The 24,685-nt window shown below is 41.7% G+C and overlaps 1 protein-coding gene across 1 annotated transcript in view; it reads left to right on the top strand.

Moving 5' to 3' along the window:
* LOC143330788 (titin-like) overlaps window positions 1–24,685 on the top strand; it is a 206,767-nt gene that overhangs the window by 82,754 nt on the left and 99,328 nt on the right. Inside the window, exons 93-117 of the mRNA XM_076747548.1 lie at window positions 144–239; window positions 4,851–4,922; window positions 5,161–5,274; window positions 5,385–5,480; window positions 6,014–6,058; window positions 6,619–8,262; window positions 8,819–8,869; window positions 8,992–9,387; window positions 9,520–9,798; window positions 10,284–10,553; window positions 10,664–10,803; window positions 10,928–11,054; window positions 12,167–12,433; window positions 12,558–12,824; window positions 13,130–13,393; window positions 14,323–14,462; window positions 14,754–14,880; window positions 15,315–15,581; window positions 16,421–16,687; window positions 16,900–17,166; window positions 18,043–18,182; window positions 18,431–18,557; window positions 20,021–20,163; window positions 23,433–23,556; window positions 24,367–24,633. Coding sequence (XP_076603663.1) covers window positions 144–239; window positions 4,851–4,922; window positions 5,161–5,274; window positions 5,385–5,480; window positions 6,014–6,058; window positions 6,619–8,262; window positions 8,819–8,869; window positions 8,992–9,387; window positions 9,520–9,798; window positions 10,284–10,553; window positions 10,664–10,803; window positions 10,928–11,054; window positions 12,167–12,433; window positions 12,558–12,824; window positions 13,130–13,393; window positions 14,323–14,462; window positions 14,754–14,880; window positions 15,315–15,581; window positions 16,421–16,687; window positions 16,900–17,166; window positions 18,043–18,182; window positions 18,431–18,557; window positions 20,021–20,163; window positions 23,433–23,556; window positions 24,367–24,633 — 5,997 coding nt within the window. The remainder of the gene's footprint in view (window positions 1–143; window positions 240–4,850; window positions 4,923–5,160; window positions 5,275–5,384; window positions 5,481–6,013; window positions 6,059–6,618; window positions 8,263–8,818; window positions 8,870–8,991; window positions 9,388–9,519; window positions 9,799–10,283; window positions 10,554–10,663; window positions 10,804–10,927; window positions 11,055–12,166; window positions 12,434–12,557; window positions 12,825–13,129; window positions 13,394–14,322; window positions 14,463–14,753; window positions 14,881–15,314; window positions 15,582–16,420; window positions 16,688–16,899; window positions 17,167–18,042; window positions 18,183–18,430; window positions 18,558–20,020; window positions 20,164–23,432; window positions 23,557–24,366; window positions 24,634–24,685) is intronic.

The raw sequence follows: 24,685 nt of genomic DNA, 5'->3' as shown, positions 1-24,685 counted from the left end.
CCCCATGGTCTTCATATTATATTACTCTTCTGTTGCTTTGTCTTGGCAAATGGGTTCTTTTTTATCCCTTTGTGGTTATTTAAGTGTATCTTTCTTCCTCTTTTTTCTTCTCTTAATTATTAATATCTTGCGTAAAACAAAAGAAACAGAAGCCAAGGCCCAGACGATTCTCGCAACCATTCCTGCTACGTTGTCTTCTGAAACACAAGTTGAGATTCAAAGAAAAAGCCCAGAGAAAGGTACAACGACAGCATATTTTCCTGTCCTTAAGCGCCCTCTACTTTCTTAATATCTCTGTTTGTCTTGTTTAATTCAATGTGTTTCTGTTTGTGTTTGTCGTTTTTTTTTCCCCCCTAATCTCTTGGCACTGCTTCATGGTGCTTTCTCTTCACACTTTTTAAAATCTTGCATCCTCAAGCAGCCACCACTGGTCTTTTAAAGGCTGTGAAAAGAGCAGAAGCTCAGAGGACCCCAGAAGCTTCCATATCAGAGGAAGCATCCCCTGCAGAGAAAGTTGTCCGAAGAGATGAGATCGAAGAAAATCCTGAAATAGATGAAGAGGAAATTGTTGTCGAAAATATTAAATCTTTGCTGCAAGAAGGGATTTTGAGTAAGAGGGACGAACCTGATGAAATGTCTGAAATATGTGGTGAAATATCTGTTACTGATGGTTTAAAGACAGTGGTTCTTCAAAAAATAGTGACACCAAAAAGTGAAGAAAAGGTCATCATGACAGGAAGTGAATTTAAGGGGAAAAATGCTGTGGCAGGTCAGGATGAGCCTACCAAAGAAAAATCTCAAGACAAAGAGTTTTCTGTCCCAAAATCTGATTCTCCAACAGCAAACACAGAAATAAAACACATTAAAAGAGAGACTAACGAATATAACGACACTCCTCAAAGCAATGAAAGAAAAGCTGAGAGTCCAGACATTTCATTCAAAACTGTTTCTGGTCAAAAACAGGTGATAGAACCACAACAGGTGACTGAAAAGAAGAAAGGTATTATCACGCAGGTGCTCAAAGATAGACCTGAGTTACCCAGTGTGACAGACAGTATGCCTTTAGACAAAAACTGTCTCCAGAAGAAATTAAAGCAAAGTGACAGAGAAGAAAAACCTTTAAAGTTAAAGTTTAAAGAAAGTATTAAAACAACCTTTAAGACACAAGAAACTCATTCTTCAGAGTCTGTTAAACTAGTAGAAAAGGTATCTTCCAAACCTAGAATAGTTGAATCTAAGGAAGCAGAGGAAAAACCGTATGCAACACCTAAATCTACCAAACAGACATCAGCAAAGAAACCAGCCAGACTCGGCACAGATTCACAATCCAAAGAAAGCGAATTAGCCGAAACAGAAGAGAAACCATTGGAAAATGTGTCACATAAAGCGGAATATAAGAAAGAGGAAAATCTATTGGCAGTGTCTAAAGGTATTCCTAAAAAAGAAATACAAACAGACAAAGCTGATTCCTTGAAAAAGAAAACATTAGACAAGAAACCAGCAATACAGGAACTAACTCTGGGAAAAGATGTGACAGATAAAGAATTAGTAGAGGGTGACACTCCTGAAAAATTAATGAGAACTGCTGAACACATTAGGGAAGACTTAAGACTAACTGACAAATTACAAAAAACAGAGAAGGTTTCTGAAAAGAAAACACAACCATCAAAGCAAAATCAACAGACTGTTGAAATAACAGGATGTGATGACTTTCAGGTGAGAGAAGGCACAGAACAAAAACAAGACATGAAACAGAAAGAAAAGGGAAGGAAGGAAGGAGGGGCCTCCATTAAACCTGTGATGGAATTAATGTTAACAAGACAAGAGCAAACTGAAAATCAGTCTTCTGTTAAATATGAGCAAGATAAAGTGCCAAAACAAACAACACTGGAGCATTATACCCCAGAACAACATACCACCAAAGCAGACAACACTGGTAATAAAGAAGAAGCTGTTGAAGTAGAAGACATTCTTGCTTCAAGACCAATTCAGTTAAAAGAAAGGGAACAGATGTTAAAAGAAACCAAAGTCCAGGAAGAGATGGTTACAACTGAAGACAAACAACATAATGTTCCTCCAGCTGAAGAGAGAAAAATAGGACAGGACCAAATTGAAACAAAAGCACCAATTTCTGCTGTTGTTGAGAAAATACACATAAAATCATTGACAGAACAAGATGCGTCCAAGAGAAAAGTGTCTGAAAAGGAAAAAGGCCCAGAGAGAGCCAAAACTGAAGAGATCGCAGTTAAAGAAGTTCAATTCAAACTGGTCACAAATGAAGATCAAACTTTTAAAACCGAAAAAGGAAACAAAGCAGTCTCATTAGAAACACCTCAAATGGAGACTCCACTGACAGAGACGGAACAGAGGGTTGTGTTATCTGAGATTAGACAGAAAAAAGGTCAGCCAAAAATAGTTGAAGCTGAGGACAAACTCCCTAAAGTTGTTAAAACTGAAGAGCAAGAACAGCCTGAAAGAAATTCATCAGTTGCAGATTTGACAGAAGCAACATCTGAAGAAACAGTGACAGAAAAAATCCAGAAGTTAGCCAAACCTGAAGAAACTGTTGAGTCAATACAGTCCAGCTCTCCCACAATTACAGGCAAATATTCACTGATTGAAGAGACACAACCGAGCCTCAGTCTAACCAAAACAATGTCCCCAGTTTCAAAGGTAGAGGAGATGAAACCTGATGATTTAATAATAGAACATGTTTCCAAAAAAACAGCAGCTGAAGAAATTGCACCAAGTAAAGAAACAATAATTGAGTCAGAGACAGTTTCTCCCAAAAAAGAGAAAACAGCGAAAGATAGACAGCAGATATTACACAAGGCTGGTGAAGTTGAGGAAGAACTTTTCACAGATAAACAGAAGAAACCAGAAAGAAAAGATGAAGCTGGAAGAAAAGGTTTAGATGCACCTGTGACTGACAAAACAGTTGAAATTGTCATGACAGAGAGAAAATCTATACCTCCACAAGAAACACAGAAATCAAGCAAACCTCAAGACATAGCTGAACAAGACCAGCTAAATCTGAGCACAGTTCAAGACAAAACTTTTAAAGTTACTCCTCTTGAAGAGACCAAATCAAAACAGGGAGAAATTGAAAGAAAGGTTTCAGTTACACCCATGATGGAGAAAACTTCACAAGAATGGGAAGTACCTCCAGAAAAACTTGAACATGCAGCAGTTGATGAGGAAATTCAAATGGCAGATGACATTTCTCTCAGGACAAAGGAGTCTTTTAAGGACATGAAAGACATTACAGTTGAACAAGTCAAATCAAACATAGACCTAGTTCAAGATAACACAGAGCTTACCTCACTTAAAGAGAAATTACCTGAAAGACAGGAACAAATGAAAAGAGAGGCCTCAGTTGCTTCCAAACCAGAAGTAGCCAAAACAAAAACGTCTCTTGAGGAAGTGCAGTCCAACACAGTTGTTGTTAAAGCTGAATTTGGTAGTGTTGCTCCAGTTGAAGTAACAGAAACAAAACAAAAGCATTTAAGAGTTAATGTTAAGTCAGACACACTCCAAAGATCTGTTATACCAGAAATGTTTGTAAAAGACATTTCATCAAGGAAAGAGGACATTTATGAAAGTCATCCTATTCCAGTTCCAGAGTCCACCAAGGAAAGTGTGGGCATTTTAACTGTAAAACAAGAGGTTACAGATAAAGATACTCAGCTGAAAGATGTCACAAGTCAGTTTAAAACTGACAAAATTGCATTACATAAAGAGTCACTAATTGATCAGGATGTTTTGGAAAGACAACTGGAATTGGCTAAACCGAAGGAAATTATGTCAGAAAAAATGATAGACAACATCAAAGAAGTTGATTACAAAGAAAAACCAGAGATAAGGGCCATTGTGCAAGAACAAATCAAACGAGAGCAGTTAGTTATACCCACAAAAAGACCTGAAGAAAGTTATGAATCCCAAGAGATAGTTGTTGAAGAATTGAAGAGTTCTGAAAAATGCAAACCTGCAATGACAGAGTCAAAAACTGTTGTTGATTGGCATGAGCCCACTGCTAGAGAACCCTCAGTAACTGATAAAACCAAGGCAACGATGGTTGGGGAAAGGACTACTTCTACTGACGACAAAACAGACTTGCCAGAATACAGGGAAGGTGCCACCAGAAAATGGAAATCAAACATCGAGCAGTCCTGTCTGAAAGCAGATGTCCAGAACATCCCTCCTCAGGAAGTTGAAACCATGAGCAGAAAGGAAGGAGAAGCTCAAGGCCTTCATTCCCTCAAAGAAATGAGGATTTTGTCTTTGGAACCAGAAGGGAAAGAACATGTCTTCTCTCAACAATTGTCAAGAGGTATAGAGGGAAAAATGTTATATGTCACAGAGCACGTTTTTGATCTGAGCACCAAACATCATTGTGCACCTCTTCGTTATCACCATCTTGAGGATTTATGAGATTTATATCTCTTTGTCATCATCATTTGAAGAGGATATCCACGTCATATCACCCATTTTGTTTGGGCACTAATGTCTATGCTCATGTGAAGAACCCTCATGCTGTCGACTGAGACAGCCTCTTGGTTTCTTATCACCTGACATCTATAGTACCAGTTTGATGTTGTATGTTGGGTATTTCTCATCCTTTCTCCTAATTCTGTGTGTGTTGTGTCCATTGTGTTTCACTGTACCTGTGTGCAGTACCTTGTTGCGAGGTAGGGTAAGATATTAACGTCTTTAAGTTCAAGTCTTCCAACTTTGTATGTTTTCATCATGGATTTTCTTTGTCCTTTTAGTGTCATTTGTCTTTGCATGGTTCAGTTCTCATCCCCTCAGTCTTAGTAAGGTTCTGATTGTCATATAATTTCATTTCCAAGTTCCTGTGAAGGAGAAAGAGCCACCACCACAGGTCAAAGAAGCACTGGTAAAGCCAGCTGCTCCTGGAGAAGGTACCCAACTTCTCTTTTAAATGTGTTTGAGTGTTTATGTGTTTCGCTACGAGGGTTTTCTACAGGCATTCGTAAGAGAATGTCACTCTTGAGCAAATATGAATCTTTGAATCTTTATTCTTACAAGCTTCATTCTTGTATGCAAAGCAAAGAAATCAAGCTCTCAGATGTAGAATGTTCAAGTGCAGTATTTGTGGAGAGCTCTCTGATGAATTTCCTGTATACTTTGCACTTGAAGAGAGCAAACCACAGCCTGCTGCGAAAGTTCCAGAAGCTGCCAAAAGACCTGAAGTCACTGACAAAACTAAAAAGTTGGAGAAGAAAATTACTCCCCAAGAAGAAACGAAGCCAGGTACCCAGACAATAATTCTAAAACAATTCATACTAACACTTACTACATTTTTCAGAAAGACTGTGTTGTGGTGATACATTACTTTAATTCACTCTTTTGTATGCTTGAAGTGACCAAGCCACAGCCTGTCATAAAGGCTGAAGAACCAACCAAGACAGTTGCAGAGGAAGAAAAACCAGTCGTAGAAAAGATAGCTTCTGAGACAGGTAGAGGTATTTGAAGCTCTAAGAGGGAAACATCCTCTTTGTTGGAGTTTTTAAGTCCTTTTCATCTTCTTCACATTTAATCTCATGACTGCAGATGTTGGCTATGTAATCACTTGTGTGTTTCTTGATTGTCAGTCCTAACTGGGTCACCACAGTCTGCCGCTGTGGTGTTGCATTGTTGGTCTTTTCATGTTGTGTGTCATGTGTCTTTGTCATTAATTCATTGACTCTGAATCCAACACAAGCATGGCGTATTTGTCCTTGATGCAACTTAATTTCATCTCTTAATCTTTTCTCATGATACTTTTTCACACCATTCAACTAAATCATGTGATATTGGACTACTTCACTTTGCATCTCAGTCACAACTCTATCACGTCATCCACATTCTTTATTAGAATATGTATTATTTCTGGGTATATTGATGACAAATTCTCACAATTTTGTAAGGTCTTCCCATTTTTAAGTCAGTGAATTTGCTGTCCATGACTATGGCCCTATTAACAACTGTCTGAACTATACTTCTGTATTAGATGAAACCAAGGGACCCGTTCAAGCACCAGGGGGAGTCAAGAAAGGTAGGAGCACCACTTACCACTCACTTTACCTCAGTACACACAATACACTGCAACTCACAGGACTTAATCAGCAGCTATATAGGTACGCCTTTGTGCACAATAGTGCCCCTGATTCTAAAAATTTGGTTCATGGTTGTGTTTCAAAGCATCATTTGGAGATTTTGGGACACTATAATGCACTAAAAATGCAGGGAGTTGACAACATTACCCACTGACTGGCTTATTATGTAAGTGAGAGCAAACCTTCTTGAAAGTTTTTTTTTTTTAATTTAAATCTAAATAGAGTGCACATAGTATATGTTTCTCTGTAGTGTCCTGTGGAAGTTGCCTTTTCTTGTTTCGTCTGTGTCTGTTTTCTGTTACTGTTGTCCTGTAATCTTTTTTGAATTAGCAGTATATTGAAACCAGTGTTGAAACCAGATAGGAAGTTTTTATTTAAATTTTCTTTATATTTTTATATTTATTTTCCTTATTTTACAAGTGCAAAGCACGTTTGTGCTTGTACACATTGTGCTGGCAGTTAAGTGTCAGTAAGTAATGTCAAACCTTTACTGCCTCAGAAATGCTCAAAAAAGGTAAAATTCAGCTGGAAGAAGATGGAACATTTGAGATTCCTACCTTGAAGAAAACAACCAGAGTTATGAGGGAAGTGGAAGAGGAGCAGGAGATTATCAAGCTGAAGAAGATTCCATCAGTTCCTTCTAAAGAGGTGGATGAAGTGCAAAAGCCCCAGAAGGTCTCCAAGACCACAGTCTTCCATGTTGAGGAGATGGTGCATAAGGAAGAGGCCATTGAGATGTCAGTCGCCACTAGGAGACCTGTAGAGGAGAAAAAACCTCAAGAGAAAGCAGATGTGCTGAAAAAGCCAGAAATTGTGAAGCCTAAAGACGAGGAACAGAAAGAAGCGCATAAAGATGCTTGGTCCCGCCAGAAACCCATCCCAAAGGATGAGAAACCAGGTGATGAGATTTCGCTGAAAATAACTCCCAAAGCACCAAAGCAGGAGGAACCTGCCCTGCCTAGTGCAGCCTTGAAGAAAGTGAAAAAATTACCATCAGATGAAGTGGAACCAGAAACGGTCAAACTAAAACCATTTGAAAAGCCTGTTAAACCAGCTGAAGAACCCGAGAAAGATAAGAAGGAGAGGCCAGACAGGGACACTGTGCCTTTCCAGAAGGGAGAGAGGACCCCCAGAGAAACGGAAACCAAAGAACTTTCCAAGAAACCTGACAAAGCTCTTCCGGAGGTAAAGGAACCACCAGCCAAGGTGCCAAAGCCAATAGATAAAAAGAAAACTCCCGAGAAAGAGTCTGAGGAGGTCAGAGCACCCACCAAGGGGAAGAAAATCCCAATACAGGCACAGGAGATTGAAAGTGTCAAACTGAAGCCCTTCTCCAGGCCTTCCAAAGAGGCCGCAGAGCCTGAGAAGAAACCAGCAGAGGAGAAAGAGCGGAAGCCAGCCGATGACCTGCACCGTCGACGCACGAGTCCAGTTGAAAAACCAAAAGAACGAGAGCCAGAGACTGGACCAAAGAAACCTGAGATCCCACAGGTTCCAGAAGAGAAACTGGAGAAGCCAAAGGAGGTAGAAGCAGTTCCAGCAGAGAAGACTGTGTCTCCTGTGCCAGCTTCTGTTAAGAAACCTGAAAAGGTTCCTGAGGAGCCCAAAGCTCTGCAACTGAAGAAGGGAGTCATACCCAAGGTGAAAGAAGAGAAGGAAGAAGCTGCTCTGAAGCCTGTGGAGCAGCTCAAGAAGGTTGAGCTAAAAAAGACACCATCTCCTAAAGTTGAGAAGTCTAAAGAAGCAGAAACCATACCTGTTGATAAGAAGCCAAGTGTTGATAAACTTAAAAAGAGTCCTAAAACTGTTTCACCTAAAGACTCTATTGAAGCTGTGACGCTTAAAAAGGTCCCAAAGAAACCATCTCCAGAGGAGGACAAGGCTGTTGAACCAGCAAAGCCTGGTAAAGGGAAAGTTCCCTTGGTGAAGGAGGTTTCTCCTGGAGCTGTGCAGATGAAGAAGGTCGCCACCCAGCCAGAGGAGGAGGTATTTGAAGAGGAATATGAAGCTGAAGAAAAGGAGGAGCAGGAGGAAGAAGAGGCCTGGGGCTGGGAGCTGGTTCCCCGGGAGAGTTACGGCTCAGAGGACTGGGAAGGTGAAGGAGAGGAAGGTGCTCTGGAGGTTCCAGGGGTGTCCAGGAGAGGTGAGATGGTGACAACCCCAATGAGTTGGGTGGTGACTGAGAAAACCTTTCCTTCATGCCCTGAATAATTTCTACCCATTCCCACCATCATGCCTCCATCTAAATCATCTTTATCTCATCATATCTTCAGTGTGGCAAAATTTACGCCATCTCTTTCTCGTATTTATGTTAATTCTATCAAAATGTTAATCATTCTGTATGTCTGGTCATATCCATTGCTTTCTGTCATTTGTGTGTCTGCCATTTCAGTATCATGCCATTCCCATCAGTCCAGCATCTGTTCTCTCCATTCATGCCGTCTTTACATTTCTGTTCATTATTCCATCTCTTCATAGCTACGTCACTGTAAAGTTATGATTATACATCATTCATCATTGGATGTTTGTCTACCTTCATGTCAGTATCATTATTTCATATATTTACCATCATTATCATTTCATATGCTCCCATTCAGTCAAGTGCACTTTACACATCTCATGGCACTGGCATGTTTGTGAAGACATTGACATATGATTACATTATGTGCCGCAAATTCATTTTAATTGTTTCTGAACAGAGGGGCAACCAGCAGAAGAAGCAGGACGCGGTAGAGGTAGAGGGCTGAAACGTAAGTCTGTTGCCGTACACCTATGAACTGTGCCTAGGATCTTCATATTGTATTTCGATGCTACATATTCCTTTTGGAGATTCAAATGTGAATTGATTGTTTGTCTTCAATTTGTATTTCAGCTAAGCAGACCCCATCCCCGGGAGAAGGCAGGGGCCGCGGCCTAAAGCCTGGTGGTAAAGGTACACCACCACCAGACGAGCCCTTCGGAGGATTCAAGCTCAAAGCTGTGCCACTGAAGTTCATCAAGAAGCTTCAGGACATTGTGCTGCAGGAAGCCGAGTCTATTGGTTCAGCTGCAGTGTTTGAGTGCGAGGTCTCGCCTTCCACTGCCATCACTTCTTGGATGAAAGATGGCAGTAACCTGCGTGAGAGCCCCAAGCACAAGTTCACTTCTGATGGCAAAGATCGCAAGTTGAACATTATTGATGTTCAGCTGTCTGACACTGGTGAATATACCTGTGTGGCCAAGAACGCCGGCAAGGAAATATCATGCACAGCCAAGCTTATTGTTGAAGGTACTTCTACATTTTTCTTCCTTAAAAATAACACAAGATATGTGTCCTGAAGACCAGAAATAATATCTATCATTATCCTATTCATGTATTCACCAATGTCAAATTGCTTATTGCCTTTTTATCTCCTTACAGAGCTACCTGTTAAATGGATCAAAGAGCTAGAGGAGGAGACTTCAGCTCTGAAGGGTCAGCCTATATATATGACCTGTGAGTTGAACAAAGAGAGAGATGTCGTATGGAAGAGGAATGGTGAGGTCCTGAAGAAGAAGGAAGGCAAGGTTCAGATCAATATCATTGGTATGCAGCATGCTGTGACCATCCAGAACTCCACTGAGGCCGATACCGGTTCCTACTCATGCGAAGTGGCCGGCCAGGAGGATGTCAAAACTACAACAAATGTCAAAGTGATTGGTAAGCAGAAGAGGACGTGGTACATATCCCTGAACACAGCAACACACATCAGTACTGGCACTTTCTAAGGAATGTTTAGTGCGAGAGATAAGGATAGGAATGGCCGTTGTAGTACCAGGCATGTAAGTCAGAAACATGAGATCACTTTTTATTTGTACAAGAATACGTTTCAGTTGTTCTGAACATTATACATTTTGATGTCCAGTTCAAAACTAGACATCACGAAATGTCCTGCAGGCAAGTTCAGATATCCACATATTTATGACGAGGACACTGCAAATAGAAATTAGAAAGAATCTTGGAATTCTCTCCCCAAACATTTCTGAAAACCACCTGAAATTAGATTAACTAAGCCAAGGCTGAGGCTGTTTTAGCTCCTTTGCCCCAGTTCAGATGACATTTTAGTAATATTTAATATATTAATGTGCACATTGTGTCTGTAATGGTATGATGGTTACAGATTCAGTAATGTTTAATTCCAACAGAAATCATCAAAGATTGGATTGTGAAACCACTGAGAGACCAGCATGTGAAGCCAAAGGCTGTCGCTACATTTAAATGCGAGCTCTTCAAGGACACTCCCAATTGGAAGTGGCTCAAAGGAGAGAATGAGGTCACTCCCTCTGACAAGGTTGAGATCAAAAAGGATGGAAAGGAGCTGACACTCACCATCAAGAACTGTCAGCCTGATGATGTAGCAGAATATGCCATGGAGGTGGAAGGACGCATCTATACTGCCAAGCTAACATTAGGAGGTTTATCTCTCTACCTACTTACCTTCCTTTTAACTTGATTCCTGAAATACTTCACTTATCTTTCAGTCAATAGGTTGATATATATGAGTACTAATACGACCCCTTTTCAGAGCGGGAGGCTGAGATTCTGAAGCCCCTGGTCAGCGTGGAGATAACTGAGAAAGAAGATGCCATGTTTGAGACAGAGATCTCTGAGGATGATGTTCCAGGGGAATGGAAGCTCAAAGGAGAGGTTTTGACCAGATCCCCGGTAAGACTGGTTGGACTCGTTTTCGTAAAGTGTTTAAAGTTGGAATGCATGTATTTATACACTGGCATGTTAATTTTTTATTAGTTTTCATATATATATGGGTGTACTATAATATGTTCATCAGACGTGCGACATCCAGATGGAAGGTGCGGTCCGTAAGCTCACACTGAAAAATTGCCAGTTGGATCAGGCCGGAGAAGTGTCCTATCAGGCTCTGAACGCCGTAACCAACGCAATGCTCAATGTCAAAGGTAAGGAAGTACTCCTGCTATCCAGGATTGGAGTTACAATGGACCATGGATTTAGGATCTTAGTTGGAAACATAAAGGTGTAAGGTCCGTGGGCAATCAAATAAAGCTTTAGAGCATGTGAGAGCAGACCTTGGATCTTTATGTAATAGGGCTGATGAGCCAAATTTATTATTTGCGGCATGCTTTGAGACTTTTTGCAGCTCGGGAAGATAAGAAGGAATTTTGATGGGACCCCAACTATTTCCATTGGTCGAAATGGTCTCCTGTGTCTGTTGTTCAATTTGTGGTACTGTCTGTTCAATAGAAAATGCAAAGCTGTCTGTGGTTAAAAGTTTTATGTTAAGTCTATGCATACTGGCCAGTTTATACATAACACCAACACCATGTTCATGAATGGGTCACTCCACTCAACATGACATCACATTGCCTTCGTTTTACCAAAGATAGCAACGTTCACTAACTGTTCAATTTATTGTTAGAACTGCAGTAGGTTGGTTTTCTCCAGCAGTCACAAACTGAACTGAACTGAGGACTTGATGAAAAGCAAGTAGAAAGAATAACGGCCTGAAGAATGAAGATTCTTGTTGCATCCTGATAAAACTGTCAGAATCTGATGCCAGCTGAACAAGATGATGGACTTCCTTTCTTGTGAAGAAACTTTTGGCGAATTTTTCAAACATGAAGAATCCTTATACCAGCAAGACCATTCCTTGATGACAGCGTTTTAGCCTTCATCCATGGAGTCCTTCAGTGCCATACTCCAAAGCGGACCATATTTCTAAACAATCCCAACAATGCAAAGTGATATCATTTTGCGCTGGGACCTGTACAACCTGAAGATGTTTCTGGTAGGTTTTCTGTAGGAAAAGATGGGATGAGCTGCGTACACCATCAATGAGCCACAATCTATTTGGCAACAAGTGCTGGCATGGAGTTTTCATGTCAATACCCCCTGATATCTCTGTTGTATGAGTCCACAACTTCTAAAGCCATGGACATGGACAATCTGGTACTGTATATAGGGGGGTAAATGATAAACTGACCACTTGCTATAGTCGTGCTGTGTTCGTTGTGTTGTTCATGTGCTGTACCTGTGTTACCTTTTAATCCAGAAATCGAAATGGACTTTGTTGTCCCACTGAAGGATGTTTCTGTGCCTGAAAAGAAACAGGCAAAGTTTGAATGCACCATCACGAAGGATGTCTCAAAGGTCATGTGGTATAGAGGGGCTGACATCATTACCCCAGACCAAAAGTATGACATCATCGATGATGGAAAGAAGCATATGCTGATTATAAACTGCTGTGAGTTTGATGATGAGGACGAATATACAATTGAGGTTCTTGGCAAAACCTCAACAGCTAGACTCACAGTGGAGGGTAAGTGATGGGCCGTCATTACTGAACTAGTACAACCATTGTTACTATGACTCAATTCACTGAGTTGGTTGCCCCCTCTTTCCAAACTAAATTATATGAATATGCTTTACTAACACAACTATAGGTATCAGGCTCAAATTTATCTCACCAATAAAGGACCAAACTGTGAAGGAAGGCAAAACGGCTCGGTTCGAGTTGGAGCTCTCTCATGAGAACATCCCCGTCACCTGGTACAAGAACGACGTTAAAATTCATCCGAGCAGAACAGTGGTCACTCATGTGGATGGAAAGAAACATGTGCTAGAAATAAAGGAAGTGACTCTAGATGATACTTGCCAAATTAAGGCTGAGGCCAAAGGAATTCCATCCATGGCCAACCTGACGGTCATAGGTAAACCAACGATAACAGCCTGTCTTCTTTCTGTCCTCCTCTTCTAGTGTCTTTCTTTCTTGTTCCCCACAGCTGTATGTACAATTTCTCCATGTTTGTGTCAGTGAAGAACCACAACGACCTTTATATGTATTTTGTAAAACGTTGTTCGTCTGTGGTATGTGTCATATGAAATTGTCTATCTATGTTGTTCATTTTTCATCCACGTCTACTTTGACTGTCTTGTCCTTTGTTTGCCTTGTACCAAACAGTCTGTGTGTTGTATATGTGCCATGGATAGTGACCCCAAAATTTCCCCATTCCAGAGGGAGACGCGTACTTCACAGTTAAGCTGCAGGACTATACTGCGGTGGAGAAAGACGAGGTGATTCTAGATTGTGAGCTCAACAAAGACGTTGATGTCATGTGGTACCACAATGAGGCTGAGATCAAGCCCTCTAAGATGGTGGCCATTAAGGCTGAGGGCAAACGTAGAACCCTTGTCATCAAGAAAGTTGGGGACAAAGACAAAGGACAGTACTTGTGTGATTGTGGAACAGACAAGACAACAGCAACGCTTCACATTGAAGGTAAAGACACGGAATTTGTTTTGGATTTTTGGTACTCACCTCCATTGAGGCAACTTCTCCCTTCTTGACGCCCCTCTGTAATTTACCCTTCACCTGCACTGCCTCCTAACCACACCTCAAACCGCATCAACCTCTTTTTCTCTTTTTTTTTTCCACACTTGAAACACCTTTTTTCATCATTTCTTCCCTCTCAGTTACCACTGTCAGCACCTGTATGTGGTTTCTCACATCATCGCTCATGAAACACGCTACAAGAGCTGACAGTTTCCAGATAAAGGCTTACATTGACACCACGAGTCTTCAGCCCTGGTGATCACTGTAATTTGGATTCTGATCAGTCCATTCTTGTAGTGTTCTTCCACCATAACTTGTGTCTTTTGTTCTGTTTTATTGTCTGTGGATTTATGTGCTCCAGAAGACACTTCTTCAGAGGGTCCTCATGGTTCCCATAAACAGAACCATCTCTCTGTGAAGAAACAAAACCCCTTTATTGTTCTTCACTGGCTTTTGAAGAACTGTGACACCTCAATAATCTAGAAGGTCCATAGAAACCCAAATGACTCCTTTTTGGCAGTGACATAACCAAATGAATTGACTTGGTGTTGCAGCCGTCTACCTTCAGCACCAAAATTCTCCTCTGCTGGCCCACAGACAATTCATGCAAAACTGGATTGTCACAGTATTTTTACTTCCAGTGTTGGAGCCAACGTTGAGAGCCATTTGGTTGTTTATGGTCCGATAGAAAGGTAGCTTACAGCGCAATAAAGGAGGTTTCTGTATAGTGTCAACTCAAAATATGAGTCAAGTATATCTTGACTACTCTGTCTGTCCCAGTCTGTTGTCTATGTATTTGTATCTGTGTACGTGTATGTATATGTAAATGTTATATGTAAATGTGTGAACATCTTATCCCCTCTCTTAAACATCAGCTCGCCACATCAAAGTGGTTCGTCCAATGTACGGTGCCGAGGTGTTTGACGGAGAGACCGCTCGATTTGAGGTCGAGCTCAGTGAGGACGATGTCCACGGACAGTGGAAACTGAATGGCGAAGTTCTCAGTCCATCCGCCGTATGTCTCATTAAAATACATCTCAGCAGATTTTCTCTTTACTGTGGTTTGATTCACTTTCATTTTGACACAATCCAGACTTGGATTTCATTGAGAATCATAATAATGAAAAGTTCTTGTCGGAAAAGTTTCACATATCTAACCTGTCATGGTTAAGATGTGAAGCATGACCGTGTCTGGCCTCTCGTCAGCAAACAAATGACAGTGAATTGACCACGGCATTGCTCTGATCACTTTTCCTTGAGTTCTTGTGTTTTTACTGAAATGCTGAAGTTTTCGGGCTATCTGCAGGACGTTGAGATCGTGGAGGACGGTGCCAAACACACTCTGGTCTTATACAACTGCAAAGTGCCTCAAACAGGCGAGGTGGTGTTTACCGCCGCCAACGCCAAGTGTTCTTCTAACCTGAAAGTAAAGGGTGAGCAGTCACTTCCTCACTCCACCTTCTTTGTCTTAACATATTTTCCAGAGGGAGCACCCGGCTATTCTTTCTGCTTCACGTTTTAATTTTATCTTCTTCCATTTTATTGCAATTTTTTTCTTGTCTTCTTACTTTTCTGGTTCCGCAATATCAGAAATAATCAGACCATAACCAATTATGTGATTTAATGAAATGTAATAGTGATTTACTCTCTATGAATGGTGATGGTAGTGGTAAATGCTATTACATTGTGTATACCAAGAACATCATTTTATCTTACGTGTTATTTTCTTTTGGGCTCGTCTTCTGTCTGTCTGACAAGTCACTGCCGCCTGACTTTTAGAAACTTGCCCAAACACAGCTGATCCAAATTTTTTGCTCATCAGCACTTTGTCTGCGCCTTGATTAACTGAGTCTATCTGAATCAACAGAGCTCCCAGTGTCATTCATTACACCACTGGCTGATGTGCACGTGTATGAAAAGGATGAGGCTAGGTTTGAGCTGGAAATCTCTAGAGAGCCCAAAAGCTTCCGCTGGCTGAAGGGGTCCGAGGAGTTGTCGAATGATGATAAGTTTGAACTCCTGGTGGAGGGAAAGCGACACACGCTTATTGTAAAATCTGCAAGATATGAAGATGAAGCCAAATACATGTTTGAGGCTGAAGATAAGAGGACATCTGGAAAGTTGATTATCAAAGGTAAATGGAGTCAGACCATTTCAGATTAGGAATGGTGTGATGTGTGTGAGGTCATACCTAAGTCTGAGCAACACCTTGTCTTCTGTGTGCTCTGTAATCGATGTCAATGTTTGCCAAAGCCCTTTCAATGACAAATCTCTCATCATGGCAATAAGTATGCAAACACCGTAGCCACAGATTTTAGTGTCTGGATCAGTTTTTCCTGGCTTAGTCCAGAGCTTAGTTCCAGTGAAAGGGAATCTTAATGCCCCAGTAGTTTTAATCGTTTTCCCAGTTACCCAGTGGAAGAACTTGACTGGTCTACATAGAGATCTGACCTCAACCGCATCCAAAGCCTTTGGGATGAACTGGAAGCTGGACCTGATCACTCAACATCATTGTTTGATGCTAGATTTTATTGATCTCTTAACCTGCCCTATAGCGCCACCCTTGGGACAAACGTATTTTTTTTTTTTGATGGCTACGGGTAGTTAAATCACCACAGTGTTGTTTGTTCTGTCCAGCGCTTTCATACTGCAGCTGTAGTGAACGCTGCAGCCTCTAGGGGGCACAGTAGCAGCATTTTAGACTGATCTTCAAATGAGAGCAAATTGGTCATGTAGTTTTACAAAGGCTTTAGGCAAATATTTATTCCCTAAACTTGAATGAATCAATCAGAGTCAAAGCAGCCAGTTAAAGTGCTGATCTTACATTTTATCACAGTGTACACCGGCACTTTATAGACATGGTCTTTTGCACACATCATTACCATTACAGTCTGTGTGTTTTGATGCCTTCTCAGCTGCATTACGACGTTATATTTAATTATTCCCTATATGTATATAATTTCTGTTTGTCAGGTATTCGCCTTGAATTTATAAAGCCGATTAAAGATGTGACAGTGAAGGAACGTGAAACTGCAGAGTTCAGCGTCGAACTCTCTCATGAAAAGATCCCTGTGGTCTGGTACAAAAACGACATCCGTCTGCACCCCAGCAAGGTGGTGCACATGTCAGAGGATGGAAAAGTCCACACCCTGGCCTTCAAAGAGGTCACCATCGATGACACCTCCATGATCAAAGTCGAGGCTATGGGCAAGACCTCAGAGGCCATGCTCACTGTGCTCGGTTAGTATCAGTTTCATGAAGGATGCAGCAGAATTTCCTCACAACCGTGTCAGCGTCACGATTATAGAAGGGATGAGGTCATCATCTGAATTCCCACAAATTATACCCAAGACATGTATCCAGAATTGGTTTCTTTCTTGCCTCATTTCCGTGCGTTTACTCCATTGTTTTGAACTGGTTTATTACTGGTTTTGTCGTATGCCTTCTTGCAGAGGGCGACCTGTACTTCACAGTGAAGCTCCAGAACTACACAGCCGTTGAGAAGGATGAAGTGATTTTGTCCTGCGAGTTGAGCAAGGCTGCTGGCGAGGTCAAATGGTTCAAAGATGGTAGTGAAATCTTTCCCTCCAAGAACGTTCTCTTCCAATCAGACGGCAAGAAGCGCATGCTGGTCATTAAGAAGGCGGCAAAGAGCAGCATGGGAACATACACCTGCGACTGTGGCACTGACAAAACTACATCTGATCTGAACATCGAAGGTAATCCCTGCCGCGATCCGGCCCCTCCCCTAGACCCCGGTCAGGACCGCAGAATCAGGCCCCACCCATTTCCTTTCAGTGAAATCCAGTCTGTCCCTTGGCCGCCGCTCGTCTCCCTCCGTCCTTCATTACTGAGTCCCGTACTGTCATTCTGAATGTTTGGAATGTTTTTGACTTATTGTCGTAACACCTGAGGATAATCCAACCCTTTACATCCGAGCAGACCACTGTTCATACAGCGAACATTATAACAGTCTCACTGTTGGAAAAAAACCACTGCTCTGATGAGATCGTTTATAGATTACCTTCTGACCATTAATTATAATTAAAATAGACCAATTTTCAAAATCAGAGAAAAGCCAAGCAGACAAAACATAAAAACCTGCACAAGATTATGAACTCAGACTTTCTGATTTCCTCTTAGTTTATTAACGCTTAGTTGGTTCATTAGTACGACTTCTACAACTACAAAAACTAAACGAAGTAATACTCATTACACAATTCTATTATTAATCATATTTTTCTTCTTTTTAACAGCAGATAAGAAATACATTGAAAATAGTTTTTTAAATAAGTATCAATGATGGAGTTTTAATGCTTAATGAGTTTCTTGGTGCAGAGATGATTCACAGGGTTGGGTCATTGTCAAGAGTTACTCAGTGTCTTCTGCTTTTGCAAACTGTAAGTCGCTCTGATCGAGCGTCAGCTGCTCAGTCCAAATGTCTCGTCTCTGTGTCCACTGTCCACGTCCTTGTCTTTTTCCCCTGCGTACGACAACACGAAACTGTTTTCACTTCTTCTCAGGGTTCTCTGAGAGACCTCATTCAGCTTCTTCTCCTGTGTGGTTTGCTCTAACGCCTTTTTAAAACTCTGCAGAGCGCGACATCAAGTTTGTTCGCCCGCTGTACAGCGTGGAGGTCACAGAGACCGAGACAGCCAAGTTTGAAACGGAGATTTCAGAGGACGACCTTCACGCCACCTGGAAACTGAAGGGAGAGACCCTCCACCCATCTGCTGTAAGACTCAAAACTGTCACAAATAAAGGCGTCTTTTTTTTTATTTGAACCAGAAAAAATTCCACTAGTTCAGGCAGCAGATTTCATTTTTGCTTCAGGACTGCTCAGTTCTTACAGCTCAGTTTCATCCATTCAGCGTTTTCCGGGACTCCTCTTGTTGCGCTCTCTTGTCAGCGTGTCTCAGAGTGGAGATGAAGAGATTATTCTGATGAGCAGATCTTGTTTATACTGTGGATTTTTGTTCTTAGGATGTGGAGATCAAGGAGGAGGGACCACGACACATGTTGATCCTGTTCAACTGCAGAATGGAAATGGCCGGAAGTGTTGACTTCTCGGCAGCGAATGCCAAATCCTCAGCTCAGCTCAGGGTCAAAGGTGACAGAACTAACACAGTTTGTGAAAACATTTGCTGGTAGTTAGTTAAAACCCCTGAAATCCTTCCTCTTGACAAACGACACTCTTGTTTCTGTTTGAGTGTGAGTGACACCTCTGTTCCCGCACTGTACTTTTAAATGTACGTCATCGCCTAATTAACGTGATTTGGTTCATAGTTTCATGCAAGAATTTACATCTTGTGAGAAACATGAAATCCAGCATCTCCTTCATCCTGATCCTTCATCCAGAAGAAAAACAAGTCATCGTCACTTTGTCACGTGGTGCTTTTCCGAAAAGGTTCAATCTTTACTTGTTTTTAGAAGCTTTCTGGTCTACCATGAAGAGGTGCTCTGTTTAGCATCTTTTTAAAGCTTCAGTACATTACTTCCTGAGAGTTGCACCAGTAAGACATAAATTTAATATGTTCTACTCTGCAACAAAACCTCCTTCTTAGCATGCAGCCATATTTAAGGTTTTTCTTTGGAACCACAACAAAACTATGTCTGTAACTTAGGTATATTCTGCATAAAGAAGCGTAAAAATGCCTCGTATGATTTTGAAAACAGCTATCAAAAGGTGAAATCACTTTTCAGATTCAGACATTTGGAGTGTATGTAGCCTAAAATGCATTTTTAGAAATCCAGATCTGGTTTCCTTTCTGTGTTCCTGGACGGATATTAATTGCTACAGATGTCATTAAAAATCTGAATGTGTGAGGTCCCGTCAGTGTGCGGAGATGATTCTGGCAGAGTGGATAATAAACTCCTCAGACTGACAACCTGGTGATTAAATCAGTCCAGCTCTCAACTCCCTGTCACTGACGCTGGCAGGCCGCCTTCAACTGGTTGTTAAGGGGCTTTAATTCAGGCATGTGAAGCAGCCTGTTGTAGATAGTTGCTGCTGCTTGTTAATCTAAAGTGACATCCTGGATCTCAGTTCAGACTGCGTTACTTAAACTTTCACAACAGCGTTACAACACAGGCGGCGACTGAACCGTGATGTCGGCATGACGTTAGGAAACTCCTGCCCGGAGCTCCACATTCTCCTTTTCTAGGAAAATTGCAGGCAGGTGATTGACAGGAGCAGATATGCTTCCCCTGATGGGTTTGGCAGAGGTGGGCTCTCAGCCAATCAGGCCTCTTGGTTATTTTAGACGCCACATGCCTTATCTAGAGCAGGATTGCAGTGATTGGCAGGGGGGAGGACACGACCCTGTCTCTCACTGGTTTCTGCCTGCCATATACTTCTGGTGGCAGGTCGTATGCTAATTAGCTTTGCCCCCCAATGCCAAGTCCCAGGGTAGCTGGTTTCAGTTGTCCTGAAGGCTCTCAGCGGCCTGCCTTCAGCTCAACCACACCATGAGGATTAGCAATTGAGGATTAGCTGTTTCTCTCTGGGGATTTTTGGATCTATTAACCTGTTTTGAGGAGGGGGCCTAACCATGTCTTCTCCCCAATCCAAAGCACGTGTGATCGGCCTGATGAGGCCTCTGAAGGATGTCACCGTGACCGCTGGAGAGACAGCTACCTTCGAATGCGAGCTGTCATACGATGACATCCCTGTTGAGTGGTTCCTGGAGGGTACAAAGCTGGAACCAAGTGACAGAGTAAGTCCCAACACACCCTGGACTGAGTCCTCACAATGTTTCTGTAGCACAAACAGGCTCGCTGATTGATTTACAGCTGAAACACACTAAAGCTGTTGACGTTCACTGACAAAGCGTTCACACGCTCCATGAGTCCAGGCCTCGAGGTGGTTCTGGTCCAGAGCCAGGGCTGGTGTTTTCCTGTCTGTTTGTACACAATGTTCAGTTTTCTTTGCACCTCGCTGCTCCAGCTTCAGCCCGTCTTCATATAAGGGCCTGTTGGTGGAGGTCCTGGATTCCAGCTGAGCATTCGATCCTGGCTTTGAGATAACGCAGGCAGGGAGGCTTTTCTGCCCTGCAAGCGTTTCTACGGGGTTATTTTTAACAGCTGCAGGAGGTTGAGGTGCAGGGCAGGTGGCAACAGGAGGTATTTGACAGCTTCAGTTTTAAAAACACACCATGTGCTGTAAATGTTTTTGCTCGCGTTGAAATCATTGTGGCTGAAATAAGAGTTGAAAAGAGCGTGGTGTGAGTCTTGGCCTGGAGGTCATATCCAGGCATAACGCAGGATTAGCTTGATTATCGGATGTAAGCTGAGAACTCTGAGCTTTCCAGAGATATTTGATCTCTCTGTGGGTTGTGCAAGTGTGATTTACTGCATGTTACATGGTCAACATGGCTGGAAATTCACACGCGACATCAACAGTTTCAGCAAGTGTCAAACTAAAGCCACGAGTTGTTGTCTGATAACATATTTTCTTTGAATATGACATTAATATAAAGCGAGTAAATGAGCGTGTTGAAGGTTTTAGGTCTTAATTTTTATTATTATTATTTTTTTTAACATAATCTATTTCCTGAAGTCTGAGGCGAAATAGGTTGTTTTGTTTGTTTAATGGCTCATCATTACATCAAAGGTTGGTGTCCTGGTTTTCTCTGGTTATGCTATAAAGTCAGGGTTTGAACCAGCAGGCATTTAAACTAAGATTGGTGTTAATCTGCCTGTAGTTACACTTGTCCTAAAAAGACTCAGCCAGATCTTTTATTTAGCAAAACCATGAATATCAATGTGCCTGACCTGAAATAGATTATTACTGATCAAACAATGGCTCTGTGATACATGCATTACGTCTGAAACACCAAAAAAAAAAAAGAAACATATCACAAAAATGTGACTCAACCCGTCGCCCAACAAAGCCACACAAACAAACTCCAGCCAATTTCAGTTAAAGTGAAATCTGAATAAGTAAAATACTGTAGGTGTGAAGAAACAGGCCTTTATTGGCTTTAATGCTTTTTATTTTAATCTCACAGCTGGTTAGATGTTGAGCTGCTCGGCTATTTTAACACAATCAATCAGAATCGGCCAATCAGTATTGACCTCTGATTACAAAACAAAAAACATTTGACTTTACTGATCACTTAAAATGTGCCATAAAGTGTCTTCCCAACTCTGAAAAGTTGATCAGAAACCAAATGGAATTGCATTTACCGTCGTGGGTCCTGGTTTTCTGAGTGTGTCTTCTTTGACTTTTAACTCATCAGCACTTATTTAATAAAGACAAATTATCCAAGAAAAACAAGGAAAAGTACACAATAATTAATTGTGTGGTAAACATGTTTTTGTAAACTTCATTTGTTCTTAAATAAAAAAGGAAGTTTAATATCAAGAATTTCATTTGTTTAATTCCTCTTCAGTGAATTTTGAAGCTGTGGGCTCAGAAAGCTCAGTGTGACATACAGTCTGTGGATGTGTGTTAAAATCAGCTGTCAGGTGTCAGAGGTCATGCAGTTTAAATCGGGGAAGGAAAGCAGCTGTCTGCATTTGTTTTAGCTGTCAGGGCTCAGCTGACTGAAGCTGTGTGTGCTAGAACCCAAAACTTCACTCTCAGTTCAACCCTGGGTCGTCTTAACCTGTCAGACAATGCTCATGGATAAAAACCCATGATCTGAGTGGCAGCACAGCTTTGGAAATAATCCCCTGTGTCACCTAAATGATCACAGCTAGTAAGTCATTTGTAATGTTAAAAGAAGTGAAATGGCCAGAACTCTAATCTGACCCTTAAGAGACCTCTGAAAGAATTAAGGAACCCCATAAGCATATATTACCTTTTCTTGGTGATGAAGCAACATAACATGTTGCTGATAAAGTTCTGGTAATATTAATGCAATTAGCATGTGAAAATGTGCTGCCATTAAACATTCAGCAGCTAATAATGATATCAAGCCTTCAATAATGTTCAGTATAGGAGTCAAGAAACACACCAGGCGTCTCACAAAGAGTGAAAACGACACATAATGACAGTTACCAACGTAAACCGTGTTCTGAACACACATGACAAGCAGTGCTGTACAAACACTGATGCTATGAAGTAACCTTTGCATTTTGGAAAATGAGACAGCAAACTCAATGTACTATTCAGCCCAGAATGGCATGATGGGAAATGTAGGTCGTCACTATAGCTATTGAGCTGAAGTAAATGCTTCAGGACGTGGTGACGCCTGTGAGACGCAGCTCAGGGTCAAGCCTGCATCCAGCCGGTGCAGACAGCTGCACAGATTGGGACGAGGGTCTATCTGCTGTGTGAAACATGCAAGAGAAAAGCGCACCTGAAAAAGTTTGTCAGCAAAATCTGTCCTGCCACAACTAATTATCAGACAAGATACTGCTGCCGTAGAGACCAGGTTATGCTGAGGCCATAGTGGATAGTGTTAAAATGGCAAACCTTATTAAAGCTGTACTATATAACACTAGTCTAGTTGTGCTTCTTTGGTTATTTTGGTGAAAGTAGCATGTAATCAGTAACACATTACTCAACACAGAGAGTAATATTGTAAAGTAACATTACTATAAAATGACATAAACTAGTATAATGTAGTGAGGTACGCTTTGAAAGTAACTGAACCAACACTGATTGTCGGCTGGCCCTTCCAGGCAGCACTGAGGGAAAGGACTCTCCAGCTTTTGTAGTTGAACCTGTCAGGCTGTGTTCAGGGCAGGCTAAACCCACGGCCGCCTGACTTTGTTAACCCCGAGAGGCAGTGTTCAGGAAGATGTGACCCTCATAGAGTCTGACTGTTGAATCTGAAGGGTTGCTCAGGACAGGTCAAAACTCATGACTTACTGGCTCTGGTGAACCTGACAGGCGGTGTTCAGGGAAGGTCAACCCCACTCGAACTAGTCTGTACATCTGACCAGCAGTGTTCAGGGAGTTGCTGACTCTGTTAAACATAAACATAAACAATGCTCAGGGCCTGAGTTATGGATGACTTTTTTTTGTACCTGACAGGTGGTGCTGAAGGCGGAGGGTAAAGTCCACAGCCTGACTCTGCGGGACGTCCAGCTGAATGAAGCTGGACAAATCAAACTCACCGCCAAAGACTTCCAGACTGAGGCCAACCTCACTGTCAAAGGTAAGACAAGATCTGCTGCTTCTACTGGACACTGAGGATTTCACTCATCATCTGTCTGAAGTCCACGCTTTAAGTTAGCTCTTATCAGGCATTAAAGTGTGACATTACAACCTCTGAAAATGTAGTTTTTGTTGGCTGCCGGTGGTTTAACGTCTCACCTTGCTGCAGTGTTATAGTCCAGGGTCTGTCAGTACACTGTGACATCACTGTTAGGGTGTTTACAGGTGATTACAGGTGTGCCAGGGCACACAGAGAAGAAACACCTGTCTCTTAAAACAGAAGATTTCCAATGGAAGTTCTGCATCTGGTTTTTTTTTTTTTTTCATGAACAGAGAATAGAAACTGTTTACAGTAATATTTGTTTCATTTGTTCATAAAGATAATCTCAAATTAACACATCATACTACAATCTAACATTGTTGTAGCTTCAAAATTTGCCTTTGAGATATAAAAAAGCGTCATTTCAGTCATGTATCATGTAGCACAGATTTTATTTTCTGCATCAGTTTTGATGCTTTCAGAATGTAACTTTTATCAAACTGTTTTCTTTATCACACCTACAATTCACAGAAAATCAAGACTCTGGTTTGAGATTCAGGCTGTGTAAACTCTCTGTGGATAGGACTTCACACACTCCAGAACAGGTTCAACATCTTAACCAGTGTGTTAACGCTGGCAGGTGGAGATGCTGCTGCAGGCCTTTTATTTACAGAGAGGAAGATGAAAGGAAACTGTTGCGTTGAATTGTAACGATGCTGCTCTAGTTTAGCACAGTAGAAACTAAACAACTGCGTTTTTGTGTGCGTTCAGAACCAGCGGTGGAGTTCACAAAGCCTCTGGTGGATCAGACGGTGGAGGAAGAAGCCACTGCCACACTGGAGTGTGAGGTCTCCAGAGAAAACGCAGAGGTACAATGGTTCAAGGACGATCAGGAAATCCGCAAGACCAAAAAGTATGAGATGATCATCGATGGCTACAAGAGAACGCTGCTCATCCACAGCTGCACTCTGGACGACTCAAGGACGTACACTTGTGACGCTAAACACTTCAAAACTTCCTGCTTCCTCAATGTTGAACGTAAGTACAGCTGTGAAAAATAAAGGGACCCTTTAAAAGACTGAGGACGCCG

This window comes from Chaetodon auriga, chromosome 13 (genome assembly GCF_051107435.1).
Source record: "Chaetodon auriga isolate fChaAug3 chromosome 13, fChaAug3.hap1, whole genome shotgun sequence".
Taxonomy (NCBI): Eukaryota; Metazoa; Chordata; class Actinopteri; order Chaetodontiformes; family Chaetodontidae; genus Chaetodon; species Chaetodon auriga.
Note: the sequence above shows the minus strand (reverse complement) of the source record. Positions and strands in the feature narration are given on the sequence as shown.